The sequence below is a fragment of the Plectrocnemia conspersa genome, unplaced genomic scaffold (genome assembly GCF_051122295.1).
Source record: "Plectrocnemia conspersa isolate PC_06_02 unplaced genomic scaffold, ASM5112229v1 ptg000001l, whole genome shotgun sequence".
NCBI lineage: Eukaryota > Metazoa > Arthropoda > Insecta > Trichoptera > Polycentropodidae > Plectrocnemia > Plectrocnemia conspersa.
Genome location: NW_028277165.1, coordinates 3,958,190 through 3,980,712, shown reverse-complemented (window position 1 = coordinate 3,980,712; position 22,523 = coordinate 3,958,190). Strand labels below are relative to the sequence as shown.

The 22,523-nt window shown below is 30.3% G+C and overlaps 3 protein-coding genes across 9 annotated transcripts; all 3 read left to right on the top strand.

The window, feature by feature from the left end:
- The first annotated feature begins 1,380 nt into the window (after nucleotides 1-1,380).
- On the top strand, nucleotides 1,381-8,276 carry LOC148238484 (uncharacterized). Of its 4 annotated transcripts, none has more exons than XR_015810468.1 (5): nucleotides 1,381-1,447; nucleotides 1,612-1,676; nucleotides 1,736-1,811; nucleotides 1,882-1,964; nucleotides 2,036-2,175. XR_015810468.1 is itself a non-coding variant. In XM_088190245.1 (5 exons), exons 1-5 carry the CDS (start codon nucleotides 1,429-1,431, stop codon nucleotides 8,246-8,248), a joined length of 1,575 nt encoding a protein of 524 aa, XP_088046371.1. In that variant the 5' UTR covers nucleotides 1,395-1,428; the 3' UTR covers nucleotides 8,249-8,276. The 4 variants fall into 4 exon arrangements, 3 of the variants coding, with proteins under 3 accessions (XP_088046371.1, XP_088046363.1, XP_088046381.1); XM_088190245.1 differs by lacking the exons at nucleotides 1,612-1,676; nucleotides 1,736-1,811; nucleotides 1,882-1,964; nucleotides 2,036-2,175 and adding exons at nucleotides 6,496-6,560; nucleotides 6,621-6,696; nucleotides 6,763-6,845; nucleotides 6,917-8,276 and having other exon boundaries at nucleotides 1,395-1,447; XM_088190237.1 differs by lacking the exons at nucleotides 1,381-1,447; nucleotides 1,612-1,676; nucleotides 1,736-1,811; nucleotides 1,882-1,964; nucleotides 2,036-2,175 and adding exons at nucleotides 6,162-6,312; nucleotides 6,496-6,560; nucleotides 6,621-6,696; nucleotides 6,763-6,845; nucleotides 6,917-8,276.
- Nucleotides 8,277-10,798: 2,522 nt separating this feature from the next.
- LOC148238483 (uncharacterized) lies at nucleotides 10,799-12,855 on the top strand. 3 transcript variants are annotated; one of them, XM_088183789.1, is made up of 5 exons: nucleotides 10,799-10,859; nucleotides 10,999-11,063; nucleotides 11,156-11,199; nucleotides 11,279-11,361; nucleotides 11,433-12,855. In XM_088183789.1, the coding sequence occupies exons 2-5, from the start codon at nucleotides 11,017-11,019 to the stop codon at nucleotides 12,498-12,500; spliced, it is 1,242 nt and encodes a 413-aa protein (XP_088039915.1). In that variant the 5' UTR covers nucleotides 10,799-10,859; nucleotides 10,999-11,016; the 3' UTR covers nucleotides 12,501-12,855. The 3 variants fall into 3 exon arrangements, with proteins under 3 accessions (XP_088039915.1, XP_088039912.1, XP_088039916.1); XM_088183786.1 differs by having other exon boundaries at nucleotides 11,124-11,199; XM_088183790.1 differs by having other exon boundaries at nucleotides 11,108-11,199.
- Nucleotides 12,856-14,325: 1,470 nt separating this feature from the next.
- Cp110 (Centriolar coiled coil protein 110kDa) lies at nucleotides 14,326-22,403 on the top strand. 2 transcript variants are annotated; one of them, XM_088183752.1, is made up of 7 exons: nucleotides 14,326-14,440; nucleotides 16,754-16,887; nucleotides 16,964-19,060; nucleotides 19,122-19,310; nucleotides 20,408-20,586; nucleotides 20,654-20,751; nucleotides 20,839-22,403. In XM_088183752.1, the coding sequence occupies exons 2-7, from the start codon at nucleotides 16,795-16,797 to the stop codon at nucleotides 20,931-20,933; spliced, it is 2,751 nt and encodes a 916-aa protein (XP_088039878.1). In that variant the 5' UTR covers nucleotides 14,326-14,440; nucleotides 16,754-16,794; the 3' UTR covers nucleotides 20,934-22,403. The 2 variants fall into 2 exon arrangements, with proteins under 2 accessions (XP_088039878.1, XP_088039886.1); XM_088183760.1 differs by having other exon boundaries at nucleotides 20,654-20,767.
- The last annotated feature ends 120 nt before the right edge of the window (nucleotides 22,404-22,523 follow it).

Below are 22,523 nucleotides of genomic sequence, written 5' to 3'. Positions count from 1 at the left end.
GCGGATTAGAACAATTATATATAAGATTTTTCTTTCACATCACACCAAAAATCATTTAAGCTCATTAAACTCATTATCATTAAATGGATTCAAATAAACTCCTATTTGCTTCTATACTTTGTTCAAAAATCATTTCATTAATCCGCTTTCCCTTCACAAACTTTTGTTTTGTCGATAATCAAAAGACCCATATTTATCACTACTCTGTTTTAAACTTATCACATTACATATTATGTGTACCGATAAGGAGATTTAAAAATGTATGTATTTTAAAATGGTAGTAAAGAGTGTATTTCATTCATTTTCAAACATAATATCAATACTTTTTCATACATTTCGGTCGGTATCTCGATTATAGCAGCGAATATTGGTTTTTATTGCTCAATCGTTTCGGTTTTGCGGCTGTAGACATTACTCTTAGCTTAACCTAACAATAAAATCCAACGGTGGAAAATCGCACAATCTTGGCGGCCAACTGACGACACCAAAACGTGAAATTATTACGACCTAGGATCTTTATGCAAAACATTTAATGTAACACCCGATGGGCGCCGTCTTGTTAGAATATTTTCATCTCGTGCCAAAATAATCATGCGCCTATAGCGCTCACCATTGACTCTTTTAGTTATTCGCGTCCTGTATGATACTTTAGTTCGTAGCATTCTTAGGTCGGGATCTATAATTTGGAATCTTAAAATAACCAAATACTCCGATTTAATCAAAATGCTTTTAAGATACCTTTATAAAGGAATATATGGTTATTATCCGTTTTTATATCCCAGCGCCTTTCTTTTAGGAGCGTTAGGTTACGATTCGCTAAGTTCTCGCAAAAAGTTGTATGTCGCTAAGGATTTCTTCAAATTACTAAAGGGTGCTGTCAACGATCCAGCTATTCTCGAGGAATTCCAGTTTTGGGTTTCAGAACTTCTTTGAGAACCATCCTTATTGATGGCCGTTGGGGCTAGGACATTCGCACTTTCCGACTCGCCTTGGCTGTCGCCATCCGGATTCTTAATACGCTGGTCTTTAGCATTGCCTTGTTTAATGTCAGCTACGAGAAGCTGGTCCGTTTCGTATAATATAATTTTAAAAATTGCTGATATTTTTTGTTTCCTTCTTCCTATGTATTATTTTTGGTATTTTATTATATTTATATTTATTTTGTGTATTAAAAGATTACAATGTATTATTTTCGATCATCGTGGCTCATTTAGGTAATGGTTTTAATTTGATTTAAATAAATAAATAAATAATGTACGTTTGAGGAATAAACACGTGCGTTGCGATTAAAATAAAAATAAATATTTTGGTGTAAATAACGTATGTTTTAAATTTACTATGTTTGTTTTCCGCCATGCTTCACAGTTCGTCATATTTGGACCAAACATTGTTGTAATCGAATTTGACGTCTATCAACCTGACGTTAGAATGGCGTTTATTAAAACAGGTTTTATTCATTTTACTAATTAATATACCTTTTATATGAAATTCATTTACGTTAAAATATCATTAGTTAGAATATATTGTATTATTTTCAATGGCATACATTTCACACGCCACTAAATTGTTTACTAGTTAATTAGTTTTAAATATTAAACTATGCCTTTGCAGAAACTGATATAGAAAACGATGAAGAAACAATTGCTTCCATTGATCAGATTCAATGTAGAATCGAGGTAATAAAACGTGATATAAAACGCTTGTATGTGATTTTAAATAGAGTAATTTTTTTAAGTCGGAATTTGTAAAATGCGACTACGATCGCAGCGAAGATACACCCATAAACAACGTAAACGATATGTTCGAAACAGGTTGAACATAACTACTTAATAACACATATATTTGCATATATTTAAATTATTGACTATTATATAATTTCAGAAATTCACGATGTTAAAGATATACTAAAGACAAAAACTATCAATCTAGGCGTTTTATCTCATCAATCTGACGATATCACTGAAGTAATAGTTGAATAAATTTTTATGTATGTTGACATTTGCAACTTATCTAATTATTAAAATTAAAATTTTAGAAATCAGAAAGAAAAAAATGTATCAGAGTCCAGCATATACAAGATGATTCATATGAATACAAATGTGTTAAATGCGGAAAAACATTTAATTCTAAAAGATATCTCAAGATTCATATGCATGTTCATGACGATGTTAGTAATTTTGAATGTGAAAAATGTGGAAAATCATATAAAACAAGACTCTTTTTCTCACAACATATTCAAACTCTCTGCAATATTCATGACTATGAATGTGAAAGCTGTGGAAAAGTATATAAAAAGAAATCATATCTTATTAAACATTTGCAAACACATAGTGGTAATCGTGACTTTGAATGTAAAATATGTGGAAAAACATATAAAACAAAATCCCATATCTTTAGACACATGGAAACTCATAGCTTTGCTTGTGATTTTAAATGTGATAAATGTGGGAGGGCTTGCATATCTGAAAATAGTCTTTTATTGCATATGAAATCTCATAGCGATATTCGTAACTTTGAATGTGAAAAATGTGGAAAAACATACTTATCAAAAAATGGCCTTTCAATACATATTCAAACTCACAGACATAGTTTTGACTTTGAATGCAAAAAATGTGGAAAAGCATTCAAGTGTCAAAACTATCTTTCGAAACACATGCAAACTCATAGTGATGTTTATAGATTTGAATGTGAAAAGTGTGGAAAAGCTTTTAAATTTAAAAATAGGCTCTTAGGGCATATGAAAACACATGGCGATGTGCGTGCCTTTGAATGTGATAGATGTGGAAAAGCATTTAAATTTAAATGCTTACTTTTAAGGCATTCGGTAACTCATACTGTTAAGCGTGATAAACGTGAAAGATGTGGAAAAATTTCAAAATTCAAGTACAAGCTTGGAACGTGAAAGATGTGGAAAAACTTTCAAATTCAAGTACAGTCAGGAACATATGAAAACTAGTGGTGTTCATAACATTGAATGTGAAGAATGTGGAAAAGCATTTAAATATAAAATCTCACATTCAAAACATATGCAAACTAAGCATTGGTTGTGACTTTGAATGTCAAAAATGTGGAAAAGGGATCATTATAACACTACTTTCTTGGCATATGGAAACTCATAGTGAAAATCGTGACTCAGTACTTATGAAAATTCATAGCAATGTTTTTGACTTATAATGTAAAAATGTAGAATCAGTTTTCGAATATGAAATCATCATATTTCATGCTCTGCATATTGCAATTCTGGTTGAAATAGAAGGTTTTCTTACTTAGTGTTGGTTGTATGATACATTGAATAAAATCTTTTATAATGGAACTTGTGCTATTCAATTTTTTGATATTGCTTTTGATATTCAATTTTTTTTCTTTTTACTCAGTAAGAACTGAAGATCTTTAGCAGTGACAGCTGAAATTTAATATTGACAACTTTTTTACCATAGTAAAACAAGAGAGCTTACTCTGTCCCAGACATGCATAGTGTTACAATGTTAAAGTTAATTTTTATCTCTTCGTATATATTAAGAGATTATAACGAACCCTTCCAGACAATGACATTCGGTGCTATTCTAAAAAATTGTATTGAAATGTGCACCTTTACCAACTAAAATGTATATTGTGGAGCATTTTTGACCTCTACTTTTATTTATTTTGAAACAAGCTAGCTGGCAGTTATCTTGTTCTCTGTGAAAAGAAGTATAAATTATGTTGCAAATGCTGCCATAGCTCATTAAGTGATTTTGTGGTAATAACAAAACTTCTAAAATCTTACACTTTAAGCACATATATTGCGATTTTTGCCTTTTGAAATAAAAAATCATTTATTTGTTATGTAAATAATACAATAAAATGAATATGTCTCTTACAATATGTATATTATTACAATCGATGTTTTATTTGATTTTTGGTGACGAGTGGCCATTAGACACAGATTGAGCCGCTGCAGTAGTGTTTTATTGAGAACTAATGTTTACATGTTTTTTTATACAATTACGGGGCGCGAAGCGTGCGAACGCACCGAGGGTTGTCAGTCGGGAGAATCTATCAGGACAGTATTACTATTTATATATAAATTTAGATTTCATTTTGGCCATAATGAAATCTAAATTTATATATAAATAGGCCCCAACAAATGGTATTACAGTTTACATGATGCTTACAAAATAACGGGGCGCAGGCCCGCAAAGAAAAAATAATAATTAAAAATATTTTTCTATCTTACCCAATATTTTTTTAATCATTCAATATAAAAAAATAACTTACAATGATTTACTATATTTTTTCTTACAAAACTTTCTAGTCTTTAACAAAAAAGAATATCATCATTTCACTAATAAAAATGTAGAGTGGCACTTAACTTAGCTTTGTTTTGGTTTCTAAATGAAAATATACTATGATTGATTGATTAAGTATCGTAAATTATAGATAGATTACTTAGCAACAAGTTTATATTTTTGCAAGTACGCAAATCACATTAAAGTGTTACCCTATTGGTGTAGTTTGAGCGTCGCGCTGTGCTTATTACCAAATAGCTAAATAATTTAGGTACTTGCTAATTATGTCAACGCCATGCTCAAAAACCGATGGTTATAAACATTTGTTTTGCTTTTGACCCTAATTTCGTTTATTAACGTAAGTTTGGGAAATAAAAACTAAATTAAATGAAATTAATGATTTGGTATAAGAAACGAATGGTTCTAAATTTACAGCGTCTCTCATTAGCTGGCCACATACGGGCGGATCTGCCCGTCGGATTTGTCCGAAATGGATGTCCGACGGACAAATCCGCCAGTGTGTGGGGTTAAAACTCTCGGACAGATCCGTCTGTTGTCTGTCCGTTGTCCGTGCTCAAAACGAACGGATCGGACACGGACAAGCAGATCTGAGCAGAGATCGCGCTCGCGTAAACGACCGTTTACAGTGTTTTTTGTTAAAATTTGTCCCTTAAATAGTTTTATGACCCGGGCCTTTAATAATTTGCGCCAACGTCTAAATTTTTTTAAAGTTTTATTACTTTATGACTATACAATAGAAAAAAAGAATATAAATTTAAGATGCACTTAGACTCTGGATACGTAAATATTACATATATAAATACATAATAAAAAATAAAATTTTAATTATACTAAAATTAAAGTTATTATCATTATTGAAAATGTATGAAAAGATCAAGATATATACATATATGTATGTATATATTCTTATTATTAATAAATGTCATTTAAATTTAGAATTTACTTCAAGCACTATATAAATTTAACTTTTCTTCTACAATACTCCAAGTAGAACTCAAATGGCATCTCAGCTTCAATAAAATTGAAAGCCAATCAGATAAAATTGTTTTTTTTTCTGACATTCTTCGATAGAGAGTTAAATATGGTTAACAGTATCGATGTGAAATATGGTTTACAATATCGATGGAAATATGCATGTTTTTTAGGCAGCACTCGACTCTTGCTCTTGTCAATTGAAAGGTAATTAAAATGTATCGCAATGGTTTTATCCTCACCCGATGGTTTACGGTGCTTTTTGTTTGTCCCTTAAGTGATTTTATGACTCGGGTCCTTGCTAATTTGCGCCAAAGTTGCCGCCAACGTCTAAAATAAGATTTTGGCGATGTTTTATTACTTTATGACCCATAGCAAAAAAAACGGTACTTTAAACACTATATAAATTTAGCTTTTCTTGCTTTTATCTTCGACAATCATCCAAGTTTAATATGGTTTACAGTATCGAAGGAATTGTGCATATTTTTAGGCAGCCTTCGGCTCTCCGCTTTTGTCAATTAAAAGGTAATTAAAATGTATCGCAATTGTGTTATTCGCACCCGATGGTTTACAGTATTTTTTGTTAAAATTTGTCCCTTAAGTGATTTTATGACCTGGGCCATTTCCGCTCGCCTTTATTAATTTGTGCCAAAGTTGCCGCCATCGGTAGGTATATTGTCTAAAATATCTAAATAAGGTTTTATTACTTTATGACCCATCGGTCACTTAATATTGTTACCGTTGAAAATGTATTTTTTTCCATTTTTTTATCAAAGACAGTAAAACATCATATATTGTAAACAAAATTTCACATAAAAACACGTAAATCTGGTGTCCGATAAGAATTTGTCCGAGCTCGTACAAATTGCGTCTGTGGCCAAGCCCGGACAAATCCGTCAGATGTCCGACGGGCAAATCCGTACGTGTGTGCTTAGCTAATCTCACTTTGTTTTTCGGCATGCTCGACAATTCGACATATTTGGACCAAGCAATATAGTATTCGATTTTGACGTATATTAACTTGACGTTAGAATGGCGTTTATAAAATCCGGTATTATTACTTTTATTATTCATTTTTTTGCTTTTTAACTGATATCGCTTTTACATTAAATTAATTTACGTTAAAAGTATCATAGTTAGAATCTATTGTATTATCATCAATGACATACATTTCACACGCCTCTAAATTGTTTACTAGTTAATTAGTTTTTAGTAATAAACTATGTCCTTGCAGAAGCTGACATAGAAAAAGATGAAGAAACATTTACTTCCGTTGATGAGATTCAATGTAAAATCGAGGTAATAACACGTGATCTATAACGGTTGTATATGATATTAAATAGTGCTTAATTTTTTAAGTCGGAATTTCTAAAATGCGACTACGATTGCAGCGAAGATACGACCATAAACAACGTAAACGACATGTTCGAAACAGGTTAAACATAATTAGTTAATAAAACTGTTATATATATTTAAAATATTAACCATTATTTGGTTTCAGAAATTCATGATGTTAAAGATATACTAAAGGCGAATACTGTCAGTGTAGACGTTTTATCCCATCAAATCAACAATGTCACCAAAGTAATTGCTGAATAAATTTCTATGTATGTTGACGTTTGAAACATATCTAATAATTAAAATTAAAATTTTAGAAACCGGGAAGAGAAAGATGTACTACAGTTCAACGAATACACGATGATTCTTATGAATACAAATGTGTTAAATGTGGAAAAACATTTAATTCTCAAGGATATCTTAGAAGACACATGAAAGTTCATAGCAATTCTTTTGACTATGAATGTGAAAAATGTGGAAGAATGTTTAAAAGAAAAGTCTATCTCTCACAACATATTCAAACTCATAGCGATGTTCGTGACTTTGAATGTGAAAACTGTGGAAAAGTATACAAAAAAAAATTATATCTCTTTCGGCATATGCAAACACATAGCGATAATCGTGACTTTAAATGTAAAATATGTGGAAAAACATATAAAACAAAATCCCATGTTTTACGACATATGCAAACTCACAGCATTGTTTGTGATTTTAAATGTGATAAGTGTGGAAGAGTTTGCATGTCTAAAAACAGTCTTTTAATGCATATGCGAACTCATAGCGATATTTGTAACTTTGAATGTGAAAAATGTGGAAAAACATTCTTCTCTAAAAACGGTCTTTCAATACATATTCAATCTCACAGCCACGGTTTTAACTTTGAATGTAAAAAATGTGGTAAAGCATTTATAACTAAAAAGAAGGTTTTATTACATATGCGAACCCATAGTAAGGCTTATGAGTTTGAGTGTGACAAATGTGAGAAAACATTCAAATACAAAACCTCACTTTCATTGCATATTAAAATTCATAACGATGCTTATGATTTTAAATGTAATAAATGTGGAAAACTATTCAAGCGTCAAAACTATCTTACAAGACATATGCAAACTCATAGTAATGTTTTTGAGTTTGAATGTGAAAAGTGTGGAAAAGCTTTTAAATTTAAAAATAGCCTTTTAGGGCATATGAAAACTCATAGCAATGTTCGTGACTTTGAATGTGATGAATGTGGAAAATCATTTAAATTTAAATCTGTGCTTGTAAGGCATTTGGAAACTCATACTAATGTTCGTGACTTTGAATGTGAAAGATGTGGACAGACTTTTAAATTAAAATACTTGCTTACATGGCATATGAAAACTCATTGCGATGTTTATGACTTTGAATGTGATATATGTGGAAAAGCTTTCAAATTAAAAAAAAGGCTTGCAGAACATATGAAAACTCATTGCGATGTTTATGACTTTGAATGTGAGAAATGTGGAAAAGCTTTCAAATTAAAAAAAAGGCTTACAGAACATATGAAAACTCATAGTTATCTTTGTAACATTGAATGTAAAATATGTGGAAAAGCATTTAAATTTCAAACCTTATTTTTAAGGCATATGGAAACTCACAAAGATGGTCGTGCATATGAAAATTCATAGCGATGATTTTGACTTTAAATGTGAAAAATGAGGAAAAGCTTTAAAAAAAAGAGCACTGCAAACCTAACGTCTACATATTTCATGTTCTGTGTATTGCAATCTGGGTCAAATAGAAGGTTAAATTTTTCTTACTTGCTTTTGGTTGTACAATATATTGAATAAGAGTAAATGGAACTCATGTTATTTCTTTTGATATTAAATTAAAACTTAATTTTTTTTGTTCATTAAAAACTGAAGAATTATAGCAGTTTTATGACTTTGCTGGAATTTAATATAATAAACAAGATAGCTTACTCTGTATCAGCTATACATAGAGTTAGGGGGGTTTAAACTGGGTAACGGCCGAAAAAATGAAAACTGGAACATTTATAATGGGAGTCTTGTATTTTCTTTTTCAATAGTTTTTTATAACGTTTGATCAGATCATCTGTTTTCGCATACTATGTTTAAAATAAAAATAATCTCTTCAGTCCTATTAAAAGATAAGGCAAACCTTTCCATACAATGACATTTGGTGCCCTTTCAAAAATTTGTATCAAACAGTGCGCCTTTACTAACTAAAATCTATTGTAGAACATTTTTTCTCTAAGATTGTATACCATTTTAAGGAATATGTTTTTTAATCTTTATTATATTTTAATTTCTATTTTTAACGTCTTACATTAACTTTTTAAAGATTATAGTTATGATATTTTACTTTTTTGAATAGCCACCATTTGAACAATATTGCGGAACATGCTGGTTAAGCAGTTGTCGTGTCCTTCGTAAAAAGAAGTATACATTTTGTTACAAACATTGCCATATTTCATTACGTGGATTTCTGGAAAATACAATACTTCTGGAATCTGAAACTGAAAACATATTGTGAATTTTGCTTTTGAAATATAAAATCACGTATTAATTATGTATGTAAAAAATAAAATATAATTAATTTATCTTGTTTCATACTAAGGTCTAATATTTTAGTATTGTTAAGAGTTCATTTTTAATTATTTTTACAATATATTTGAAAATTGATCAAAATTTTTACAGTTATTCATGATTATTAAAATTTTCTGTTAGCTATTAGGTTGATAAAAGTTTTTGACAATTTTATGACGCTAACGTTTTCCTCTGAAATGGTAAATAGCCGCTATTTTAACAATATTCCATTGTATAAAAGACACTTTCTGCTTCGTTTTGGTTTTGGGGGGCTTGGTTATATATTTTATTCATTCATTATAGTAAAACTTAACAGTTTTTAACACATTATTTTGGTATACCTTGACGGGAAGATGACGGTCTGTGGGGCCTCGTTCACCGTTCACCGCTCACCCGCATATATTTCAATAACAAACATGTACGTATTTTTCCATTATTATTTCTGTTGTTATTTATGTATTATTATTTTATATTCCATTTATAGTAAATAATAGAAAAAGTTATCGATTCTAAAAATATATATATATATATATATATATTTTACTTTAATATTTGGCTTTTATGGATTTTTTTTATATCATTTCAGAAACTCAATTAATTTTATAAAAACAATATAAAGGTTTTTTCTTATGTTTATTTATTTCGTACTCGTTAATTTATAGATATTATTTTCTAAAGAAATCATTTACATTAAATAAAATTTAAAACATATATACATATACTGCTTTTTATTTATTATTTCTCCAGTTAAATATTTAACTATATGTGGTACCTCAAATCAGTGAAAGATCTACCGCCATATATGTATGGTAATACCGCTCAAGGGCTGAAGTAAATTAATATTTTTTCCAGTATAAATTTCACTACTCAGTATCTTTAAAACTGTATTTGTTCAAAAATGGATGATTCAGTGCGCGTAAATCAAGTGATTAGAGATTTGCAGAATTGTGACGTTACATCGTTTGAAAAAATACTAGAATATTTAAAGTGAATTAAGGCAAAAATTCTGCATAATAGCAACAATCTCATGCACATACTGCTGTTTAAGGAATGCGATATGGGTGGCCTAATTATTATGGCCTAAACTAGGTGATGCTAGGCAAATGGCAACACACTTTTTAGTGTATATCGATGTGAGGACGACGACTGGCGGGGCCTCGTCTGCCGATCTCTAAGCATTTATAATTTAACATGTAACTAAACTCTATAAACTTCAATAAATACTACTGTAGCGGTTCACTCTGTGTTTAATGACGAAACGTCCATTTGCTGTTCAAACCAAAATCTAACCTAAACAAATATAATGGTTAATTTACTTAAGATGGGTTTAGGTTTGAACATTTCATACAATATACCGTGTCCATGTTTATTCTCAAAATATCGAATAAAAATAGCAATTAAGCGCTCATCAGTGTCGATGTGTGTTATTCGGTGTTATCGACTACACCGAAATATAATTGCTTGCGATTTTCACCGTATCTTTGGAGAATAAACAAGCGCACGCAATAAAAATCTAAATAAAATAAATAATTTGATTTAAATAACGTAGGTATGTTTTTAATTTACAGCGTTTCTCGTTGTCCCTTTATTTTCCGCCATGCTTGATAATTTGTCGTATTTGGACCAAACATTGTTGTAATCGATTTTGACGTCTATCAACTTGACGGTAGAATGGCGTTTATTAAAACTGGTATTTTTCATTTTATTAACTAATATAGCTTTTATGTGAATTTTATTAACGATAAAAATATCATCAATTAGAATTTATTGTATTATCATCAATTGTTTACTAGTTAATTAGTTTTTAGTAATAAACTATGTCTTTGTAGAAGCTGACATAGAAAAAGATGAAAGAACATTTGCTTCCGTTGATGAGATTCAATGTAAAATCGAGGTAATAACACATTATCTATAACGGTTGTATATGATATTAAATAGTGCTTAATTTTTTAAGTCGAAATTTATAAAATGCGAGTACGATTACAGCGAAGATACGCCCATAAGCAACGTAGACGACATGTTCGAAACAGGTTAAACATAACTACTTAATAACACTTATATATTTGCATATACTTAAATTATTTATTATTATATATTATATGATTTCAGAAATTCACGATGTTAAAGATATACTTACAGCAAATACTATCAGTGTAGACATTTTATCTCATCAAATTTACGAAGTCACTAAAGTAATAGTTGAATAAATTTCTATGTATATTGACATTTGCAACTCATTTAATGATTGAAATTCACATTTTAGAAACCTGGAAGAGAAAAATGTACTAGTGTTCAACGTGTACACGATGATTCTTATGAATACAAATGTGCTAAATGTGGAAAAATATTTAATTCTCAAAGATATCTTACAAGACACATGAAACTTCATGGCGATATTCAGGACTATGAATGTGAAAAATGTGGAAGATCATATAAAAGAAAATTTTATCTCTCACAACATATTCAAAGTTATTGCGATATTCCTGACTTTAAATGTAAAAACTGTGGAAAAGTATATAATAATAAATCATGTTTATATAGACATATGCAAATACATAGCAATAATCGTGACTTTAAATGTCAAATATGTGGAAAAACATATAAAACAAAATCTCATATCTCACGACATATGCAAACTCACAGCCTTGATTGGGATTTTAAATGTTATAAATGTGGAAGAGCTTGCATGTCTAAAAATAGTCTTTTAATCCATATGAAAACTCACAGCGATGTTCGTAACTTTGAATGTGAAAAATGTGGAAAAACATACTTCTCTAAAACTGCTCTTTCAATACATATTAAATCTCACAGCCATGATTTTAACTTTGAATGTAAAAAATGTGGTAAAGCATTTGTAACTAAATACAGGCTTTCAATACATATACAATCCCATAGTGATGCTCGTGCTTTTGAGTGCGACAAATGTGAGAAAACATTCAAATATAAAACCTCACTTTCATTGCATAATAAAACTCATCACAATGCTTTTGATTTTGAATGTAAAAAATGTGGAAAAGCATTCAAGTGTCAAAACTATCTTACAAAACATATGCAAACTCATAATAATGTTTTTGACTTTGAATGTGAAAAGTGTGGAAAAGCTTTTAAATTTAAAAATAGACTTTTAGGCCATATGAAAACTCATAGTAATGTTCGTGACTTTGAATGTGATGAATGTGGAAAAACATTTAAATTTAAATCTATACTTTTAAGACATTTAGACACTCATACTAATATTCGTGACTTTGAATGTGAAAGATGTGGAAAAACCTACAAATTAAAATACAAGCTTACAAGGCATATGCAATCTCATTGCGATGTTTATCTTTAAGGCTCACGGAAATTAAGAGATGGTCGTGCTTTTCGTGAATGTGAAAAACTTTTGGCATGTCTTTTCTCTGAACTGGTAAATAACCTTAATTTTCACACTATTCCATTATATAAAAGACACTTGTTCAGTTTTGGTTTAATGGGGGCCTTTTTATGTATTTATTTATTCATCATGGCTAAAACTTAGCAGTTTTGTAACACTAATGTAATGGCCGTAGAGGGCAACACATATTTTTGGTGAACCTCGACAGGAAGAGAACATCTGGTGGTGCCTCGTCCATTGTTCACTCGCATATATTTCAATAACAAACATGTAAACTATATACTATCAATAAAATACTACTGCAGCGGCTCAATATGTGTGTAATTATTACCCGTTGTCATCCATCCGTCAAGTCTAATCAGCTTATAGTAAACAATTTTTTTTTAATAGCTGCCAATCAAGTTTATTTACGACAGACACTGTTTACTTTGTAAATTTACTGAAGGTAATACTGCAACAGAGGCAATTAAAAACATTTGCTTCGTATACAAGAAAGATGCCACTGAAATTCGACTGACACAAGTGGTTTACAAAATTCTGATTCAAATATTTTTCATTGGTTGACAAAAAAATATCATGTGACTTCGAAGCCTGACGTTGACACGTTGAACGTCGTAATAGATATTGGTCCACGTCAAAATACCAGAAAGTTTGCAATAAAGACGGGAGTAAACCAATTAAGTATGGCGTGGCATTTGCATCCAATGAAAATTGTTTCATGGTACGTTGTTTGGACTCTTCATTAATTGTCAGCGGCCAATCTAACATACATAGGTACCATGTTTTAGCATGAGTTGCTTTAAGTTCAAGACAAGAGCACAAGCTTTTTGCATCGATCGGTGACTGGAGATGACGAAAAACCGATATTAGTATGAAGTTTTGATGAAAGTGTCAACAGTCTCAGAAGTCAAAAATTCACGGTTAAAGCAATAACGAGCGTTTACACTGAGACAGTGACGGCACGATGTTATTGTTTTTGACGTGAATTTTTGATTTCTGAGAAGGAATGATTGTTTTTTGTGCTTTCCTTGGTCAAAATTCGGTTTAGATATGCTTCATTCGATTACCACTATTTTTAAGTCGTGATATTGCTATAAAAGTCTGAATATGAACACTAGATAACTGAGAGTTTCCACTGCGACGGCCGCGGCAGGATTTTATTGCTTTTGATGTTGCTTCTAAACAGGGACGCCATCTTGAATTTGTCCAGAAAAGTGCATGTCATTTAATGAAATATTATATATTTAATTAAAATCGAAATATTAAAACAACGATTGCTGGCTGGCCAACTTTTGCCCCTCCCCTCTGGAAAAAGCTGAAATGATGTCCTTGCCTTTAATTAGCATAAAATAAGTTGGCTGGGTATTATATATTTAACGTCTAAAATACAGTATAACGTCAAAGATTTCAAATATACATGTAAGGTAATATTTTCCAGTCTGTTCGATATTACCCCATACGATGGTAAACATTGTTGTTTGTTTGCGTCGCTATTAGTTACCCATACTTGATTAAAACTTTCAAACCACCCGTTTACTATCACTCTATCATTTAGTAAACATGGTTACTATGGTTGCGTGGTACTTAATCGTTTTACATACAATGAAACTTTTCCGGCGGCAAGAGTCAACTTTTAATTTATCGTTTTCGTCTTTAATTTTGTTTATAAACCTTAGATAATATTTTTAGTGATTTGTTTAGATAAAATGTGATTTTTAAATTTGACTTGTGAACGACGATCGTAAATCGAGGGGAGACGCCCGCAACTGTCATGGTTACGTTCGAGTTGTCAAACTGACAGCGAATTAACCGACACCCACGACGATGTTTTCGCTAATAAGCTTAAGAGGCCATGATTTAGTGTATTTTAGCAGTTCGTGAGGTGTCCATCGACTTTGGTGAGTAATTTTTGATGTACTAATTTCATTATTATTGTCAACGATACAAGTTAAATACCATGTGTCATATGTTGATTTTTGAAGCGAATGTAATATGTATATAATCGCAAGACACTCGATCTTGAGATAATTGTGTGCGAAGAATCAACAGAAATTCATAGAAAATAATTAATTTTATATTAATATTGTATTGTGATTCTTATAGTTTTCTCTTATAATATATTGGTAAATCTATATTAAAAATGATCGACTTGATGAATATTTTATTACTGAACCTTTTGCGATCGGAAAACTTCGCCATACAGTCTGCAAACCATTTAAAAGTAATTTTGCGAAATTTAAATGTAATTTAAAAAAAAAATTCTTCGTATTTTTGATGTTATTTTAATCATTCTTTTTGTAATATGTTATACAAAAATTACATATAAATTTCCCTAGGCCTTAAAACTTGATATTTTAGTGTAAAAAATAAATATTTTTTTCTTCGCTCATTCGTAAATTCCTAAAAAGTTGAAAATAAATATGGACTATTATTGTACATGGCAAAAGTAAATTCATTATTTTCAAAGCTATTATTTTTGTAATGTTTATTCGACATCTTTTGGGTTAAAAAGATTTTCTTAAAAACGGCTTAGAACACAGAGACTTGTAAACTTGATCAATCAATATTTCAAACTGGCACGAAAAATGTTCTCGAAAGCGAGATCACATTAATTCACATGTTTATTACAGCTACAGTAGCAGGTGCTGTGTTCCAATTCAAAATAAAAATAAGCAAACCGAAATGAATGAACATCATCATCATGAATGTCTTCGATAAAATAAACACTATTCTTTGAAATATGAACACTTTCATTACTACAGTAATTATTCATTTTTGTTATTGATTAATACGAATAATATATGTTTCTATAAAATACAAAAGAATGATTTAAAACAATAAATAATGTTAATTATGCCACTGAAGTATTGCATATGAAGTAAACTTCCGAGTGCAACGGAAAAACGAACATGCCACCATAGCGGCGGCATCTGATAGCTTTTCTATCGATTAAAATATTAAAAAAGTAAGCTAATTATTATGGTTATTTCCCATATAAATGGTTTTTATGTTTTTCTTAGCCATCGATATATTAAAAATACAATCTTTCGCTACATTTTTAAAAAAAATCGAAAATATTTTTTAATATATGTCATTTCAGTAAAATTATATTGGAATACATTTTCACTGGAGATATATATTTTTATCAGTTAATATATGATTTATCTGGCAAGTGTTATACGAAGTAATATATACATTTACGTTCTTATCATTATTTATTCCCATGCGATATATGTTATAGTGAATGTGTATTTTTCAGTGAAGTTATATTTTCACTAGTTAAGGCTAAATCATTTTCACCAGTTTCTACTAGCAAAAATATAATTTAACTGATAGGCGCTAGTAAAATTATATGTCGCTCTTAAATGTCTATGAAACTATTTGACAGTTGCGAAACGTTTATTTTCTGTTCAAACCCAAACCTAACCTAATGAAAGTTCTAACAGTAATTATAGTTTTAGAATTTTTATTAAAGTCCAAAATATTTCTCTCAGGGGAAAATAAGCTTAAGAAGAAGTACAGATAGATGTCGCTTCTCGCATATTGCTTCATAGTTTGTTTGCACTTTGATATTAAACTATATTTTAAAAATATGATGGCTATTTTACTGATATTACTACGAACTTTTGCTATAAGAGTGTTGGTCAAAGTATATTCAAACCGATTTTTGGTCAATAGGAAGGCGTAAAAACAATTATCACTTCCCAGAAGTCAAAAATTCACATCAAAAGCAATAAAACCAATGAAATAAGTCTTTTCCCTTGCGAGTATAATTATTAAATTTGTTATTTTTGTTTATATTAATGTATCGTTTTATTTAATGTAAATAAATTAAGACCATCGTAACCAAACAGGTTATCCCAATGCGTCACGATTGTCGAAAATTTTTAAATGACTCCATAGCCCTGGTTTTATCAATCTAAAACAATTGATATGTTATCATTAATCAGCAGATAATGTTTAAAATAATACTTGTTGCTGCTATATATGTTAGTATTAATATTTATTTACCGAAACGTATTGTGTGACTTATCTAAAAATATAAAATAATTATCAAGTATTATATATTCAGAAAACTATTAGAATGAAGTCTAGTTTCTGTGTTATAGTATTTATGACATGAAGGTGTGGTTTCAGTGAACAATGCTATGAATTTCATGGATGATTTGAGCTTAATTAACTTCTATAAATCTCTGTATCCTTGCTTTCAGATTTACATGGTTCCAGTCAGTTATCGCACCAGCTACTAACAATGGGGGACTCTTACGATGAATATACCATTTCAAAATATGCTCCATATATATCTTGCATTAAAATAAATGGCGTTCCAATCTTACCGCCATTAGTAATACATTTCTATTTATTATTACGATATATATAACATTTTATTATATTTATTTAATATGTTTTATATTAATCAGATGACTGAAGAATATCGCCAAGAGATGCTGCATTACAAGCAAATGGCAATGGCAGTCGAACGTAAGATGTTTGATTACAAATTCTCTATGGACGAGACTACTATAAACTCGAATATTATACCAAGCGATTCTGAAGAATGGGGCGACGGAACTAACATATCAAACATTTCTTATAAAAGTGACCAAAAACACGATCTATCATCACAACAGTTTGATAGGCCTTATTACGACGCACAACCAAAGTTTGATCATTTCGAGAATAATGAGTTTGAAAGTATGAATTCGCAAGTAACGGTTATAGATAATGATAAATCTTCAAATTCGCAGAGTACAAATAAAAAAATCGAGGTTATATCGCCCGAAAAAATAACTAACAGCAATAAAACAGAGGATAAATTTCAAAAACCGATGCTTAAAAGCACACCTAAGAAAGAAACTGAAAATTATGATGTACAAATTGTCAAGACTTTTAATATGTCTAAGTGTAGCATAATCGATAAGCCGAAAAGTGTTCGGAAAGATGTATCGAAAGTAGATTTATCAAAGTCTAAACATAATGCTAAAATGTCTATGCCAGTTAAATCTGTAAAGAAGAAGAGCATTTCTAGTAAGAAAGATAATATGCTTTGTATAAAAGGCACGTCTTTATTAAAGAAGTCTAATTCGGAACAGAAAAAAGTACAAAGAAACATTTTATCGACTAAAAATAAAATTACATTATCTCCTTCTAAGAATATTACCGGTTCGCTTAATAATATATCTTCCGGATTAGCTTCGCCTCCTAAGATCTTCAGACAAAATTCGTACACGCTCGAGTATCCTAGTCCGTTGCTTCTAGCTCATCTCGAAGAGCAATCTTTAGCTTCGGGCGTCGATCTTCATTCAATTTCTATGTCGGAATCGACGAGCACCAGCTATTTGTGTAATTCTTCCAAGCAAAAGAGTTGGGAGGCAACCCCCAAAGAAACGTGGTCATCCATCGGATCCGATATAAATTCAATATCCATGAATGAAAACTCTGAAGCTACTCTTTCAACTAAAGAAAACATCAAAAACAGCAGCAACGAGACGTTGGCTCATCTTGAAAATAAGTCTTCCATTATAAATAAAGCTGAAACTGATAAAACTGTCGATAACAGTTTGCACATTATAGAGAGAAGTGATAAATCATTGAAAGCTGAGCCTCGATCAGATAAAACGGAAGCTAGCGATTACTTCAATCAAATTTTAAAGAGAATACAAGAAGAGCACGAAAAGCAATTGAACGAATTAAAAAAAAAGCAAGAAGAAGAGCAACTCTCATTAAAAAATACATTTGAGAATCAACAGAAATTATTGTTGGCTCAGTTCGAGGCAATGTGTACCGAAAATAAATCTATTAAAGAAGGGCTTTCAAATGTGAATAATAAAAGTAATTCGATTTCAGAAGTACGTACTCCCAAAGCTATAGATAATGGTAATGAAATTGATTTCGATACTGAAAAGTATTTATCGATGAGTGCAAAAGTATTACATAAATCGCGCTCTTTGCTAAATAATCAAAATGTACGTTCAACTCCTAAGAGGATCGGTGAACCCTTAAATGTTGATAGTAATTGCAACTTGAAAGAAACATCGAAAAAATACAATGTAAATAATAATGGTAATAGATTGATAACTAACCAGTACGAAGATGAAATTGAAGACGTCATGACAGGAAGGACAAGTAACACTCTAGACGACATAAAAACTAATTTTACATCCGACACGTCGTCAGTCAGGGACACTTCCATCACAGACTCGTTTGTATCCGAATACAACATGAATGAAATGGATAGTGTTTCTAAGCTGAAGAGCGCGTTCGATAAAATTACAAGAATACAGAAGAACTTTGCTTCGCAGCCGTTCAGAGACTTCTCGGCCTCTTTAGATGACAGCTCGAAGATGACAAAGTCGCCGAATCAATCCATATCGTTATCGTCTATCAACATCAGAGAGGCTGAGCCTGTACCGTATTTTGATAGAAACGCTCTATCTTTGAATCTGATGGACATTCACAGACCTGTGGATAGGCGTATTCAACAAACGAACATTTTTAGAAAAATCACTCAAAAAGAAGTATGTGGAATTGTTAAGAATTATTTGTGTATGTATTATTTTTAATTTGCTCCTGTTTCAGATTGATGCCGCTACGATTATTGTCGCTTATGCTAAAGGATATCTCACTAGGAGATTAATGCACACAGATAAGGTTGAAAGTGTAGTACAAACTATACGAGATACTCTGTTGTGCGCTTTGCAACTTCATCGAGACGAAGGTGGAATACAAGGTGCTGATGTCGATCTTCACAGACGATTGATTCAACAGGTTTTAGAGTTTTATTAACAGCCTCGTCACAATTAAATTATTCAGGGTCAGAATAAATATCAAATAGTTAGAATAAAAATAGCATTCGGTCAGAATAAAACTATAGGATGATCAGAATTGAAATAATAAATGGTCATAATTATTTTATTCAGGGTCAGAATAAATATTAAATTATTAGAATAAAAATAGCATACGGTCAGAATAAAAATATAGAATGATCAGAATTAAAACATAGGACGATCATGTGAATTAAAAAAGAATATAACATTTATAATAAATATCTCACTCGCACTTAAATTGTTTAAGTGCGAGCGAGCGTTTATCAAAACAGTGAACACCCCATGAATAACTCAACGAATCTATTTAATTGTATGTAAGACGCAAAAGTATTTAAAATGAGAAACGTAATAACGACAGAGCGGCGGCATAGAGCACGCTTAACTTGTGTTGATAACTGTCTATGTTGCGAGCCCAACCAACACCTTGATAATGACCCTGTATTATTATGCTGACAATCTGACTTTGAGGTTAAAATACAGATCATATAATATAAATACGGGCTATTCTTTAAGAATACTGACCAATAAACTAATAAATACTGACTAAAAAAATTGATTTTGACCATCTGTCAAAATAATTGTTATTATTTAATATAAATTCTGACCAGTCCGATTTAAATTCTAACCATTCAATATAATTCTGACCTTTTAATATAAATTCTGACTCATGTAATATAAATTCTGACCACAACCGTATTAAAATTTTGACGCGAAAAATACGAGCCCTTTTATGTCAAATGCAAACATCTTGTGAAAAATATTTTTGTGCGGTAACAATGAAACAATGATTACAATGTTATAGTACTCATTGAAATTTCCATTGATGAGTCATCCCTTTCTCTTTTTCCTAGAAGATATTATGTAGTCTGCACATTTCCAAATTTTTGTCATTGATTCTACTCTGTATCTCAAGCTCCCATCCATCAGAATTATATAATCAAATTTTTAAATCTGTGCTATCCTTTTCATAATCAAAACAAAGCGAAGTTCTAGCGAATGATCACTATCATAAATTTATTTAATAATATAAATTTTCAGATAACTGCTGCATGTTACACTTTGCACGACACCTTCATAACATATTCTCCAGCCGAGCGCATGAGTATCATAGCGCAAGATAGAGAACGTAGGATAATACTGACACACAGAAGTTCTTCTTCAGGTCCATCAATGCGGCAGCTTTCGTCTACCACTCAAAAAGTGTTAAAGAGAAAAATGTGAGCATGACAAGAACGTTGTTATCGAACATTATACTTTATGTTGTATTATCTTGTGTGATTTTAGGGACCGAATGTCAAGGAGTCACACGGGAGTATTCAGTGGCCGCCCGACAAAATTCATCCAGCATCCTTTTCCTCTCCATATGACAAGATCGCACTATGGTATATAATTTAAAAAGTAAATTTTTATTAGGTACTTAAGTGTTTTTAAATTCACTTTTATTATATTATTTTATTTTTATATTTCAGATCATACCGATCATATCAAGACCGGATTAAGTGATAGACCCAGAAGAAGTACGGCGGTGGCGGGTGAGCTCGTCAGTCGTAAACCTTGGCGATAAGAATAAAAATATATCTTCCATTTATTGTCTGCATTTATTTGGTATAAGTGATAATTTGTATAGACTGTAATCTCCCAATATTTTAGCCAAACAAGTATTATTTCAATGATAATCTTATATATAATTGTTCTAATATACTATATTATATATATTTACAAACATGTACGTATATTTGATTTTGTATATTTTAACTAAATGCATAACTCGGAAAATATTCTTGCGCTAAAAACAAATAGTGCGTATTTATATAATATGTAAAAAAATATAATCATTACTTATAATCGAGTACAAGTAAAAGAGATGAAAATTTTTAATTTCGACTTGAACGGTACCACTCTTATAACAATTTTATTTTTTAAATTATACCTAATTAAAGTGGCCATTCTTTACAAATTTTTAGGGACCTTTCCATATATGTAATATTAAAATGGTCACTTGAATTAAATGTGATGTTTTTATTCTTTAAAACACTTATGTTACGGAAATTAGTATTTGTATTCTAAATAGATATATCGACAATCACGTTTTATTATTTAAGTGTATTGCTTATGATTAAATAATACTTATCCCATTTAACAGGAATTTATTATAATAGTTGATAGGAGAGACTTCTTTTGGTAAATACATATAATATGCTGCATTGTTTTACTATATATAAAAAGAGCTAAAAGTTTTCGGAATTATTTCCTTACAAAATTTGAAATTTACTCTCAATGTGGAATTTGATATAATAATCTCGATGACTTTCACTTTTTAGGATATTTAAAACGAGGCGATTAAATTTTTTAACTGTATTCCTGAAGTGAGATTGTATAATATTATATCAATGTGATCGTTTTAAACAATTTCTTCAAATATCTTTTAAAAAGTGATTCTGAAATCTTTTGGATTATTAATTTTTATTTTTTATAAACCCAATATTTTGTGCCACTTTAAAAATCACAAGAACCAGAAACATTTATTATTAATATCTAAGCTTTTCAATGCTAATAAATTCTCATATTTTATATAAATATACATATGTACATTTTAAATATAAATTGTTGCATTTACTATGCATAAGTATTTTTTGCAAGTATTTTTAACATAATATTATCAAATATGTAACGTTTTAAAGTTCAAAAATATTTTATTCTCTAATGACATAAGATATAAAAATAGCTATATGTGCTTATTTTTTAACGTGCTCACTTTTGAGAAATGTTTTTGTATTTTTTTATCACAACTATCAAACTGTTCAGTGCCTTTGTAGATATATTTGCATAACTCATGTATTTTTGTATCGTTATAATTTAACTGCACAAAGTATTTAAAATGTTTTGCAGATATCTAAAAAGTAGAAACATGTATGTATGAGCTGAGATTATTATTGTAAGTATGTTATTAGATTTTTGTTATATTTTTTATTATTGCTACATAACAGCGTAGCTCGTGTGAACGACCAAAGTGAAATAAATTAATTTGTAATAACTATGTTTTATTACTTTTTGTCTAGTAAATAGATTTAGAACTGTCACTATTGGAGGATAACTACCACATCAACATAAAACTTGTTCTAAAAATGATCTTGTAAAATCTCGTCTTCATTCA

Bases quoted from the DNA above. Each gene is read 5' to 3' on its own strand.
- LOC148238484 (XM_088190245.1), top strand. The intron at 6,561-6,620 runs GTAATAACACGT...TAATTTTTTAAG, and splicing joins AGATTCAATGTAAAATCGAG to TCGGAATTTCTAAAATGCGA. The intron at 6,697-6,762 runs GTTAAACATAAT...ATTTGGTTTCAG, and splicing joins AAACGACATGTTCGAAACAG to AAATTCATGATGTTAAAGAT.
- LOC148238483 (XM_088183786.1), top strand. The intron at 11,200-11,278 runs GTTAAACATAAC...ATATGATTTCAG, and splicing joins AGACGACATGTTCGAAACAG to AAATTCACGATGTTAAAGAT. The intron at 11,362-11,432 runs GTAATAGTTGAA...TTCACATTTTAG, and splicing joins AAATTTACGAAGTCACTAAA to AAACCTGGAAGAGAAAAATG.
- Cp110 (XM_088183752.1), top strand. From the start codon at position 16,795: ATGGGGGACTCTTACGATGAATATACCATTTCAAAATATGCTCCATAT. The intron at 19,061-19,121 runs GTATGTGGAATT...CTCCTGTTTCAG, and splicing joins GAAAAATCACTCAAAAAGAA to ATTGATGCCGCTACGATTAT. The intron at 20,587-20,653 runs GTGAGCATGACA...GTGTGATTTTAG, and splicing joins AAAGTGTTAAAGAGAAAAAT to GGACCGAATGTCAAGGAGTC.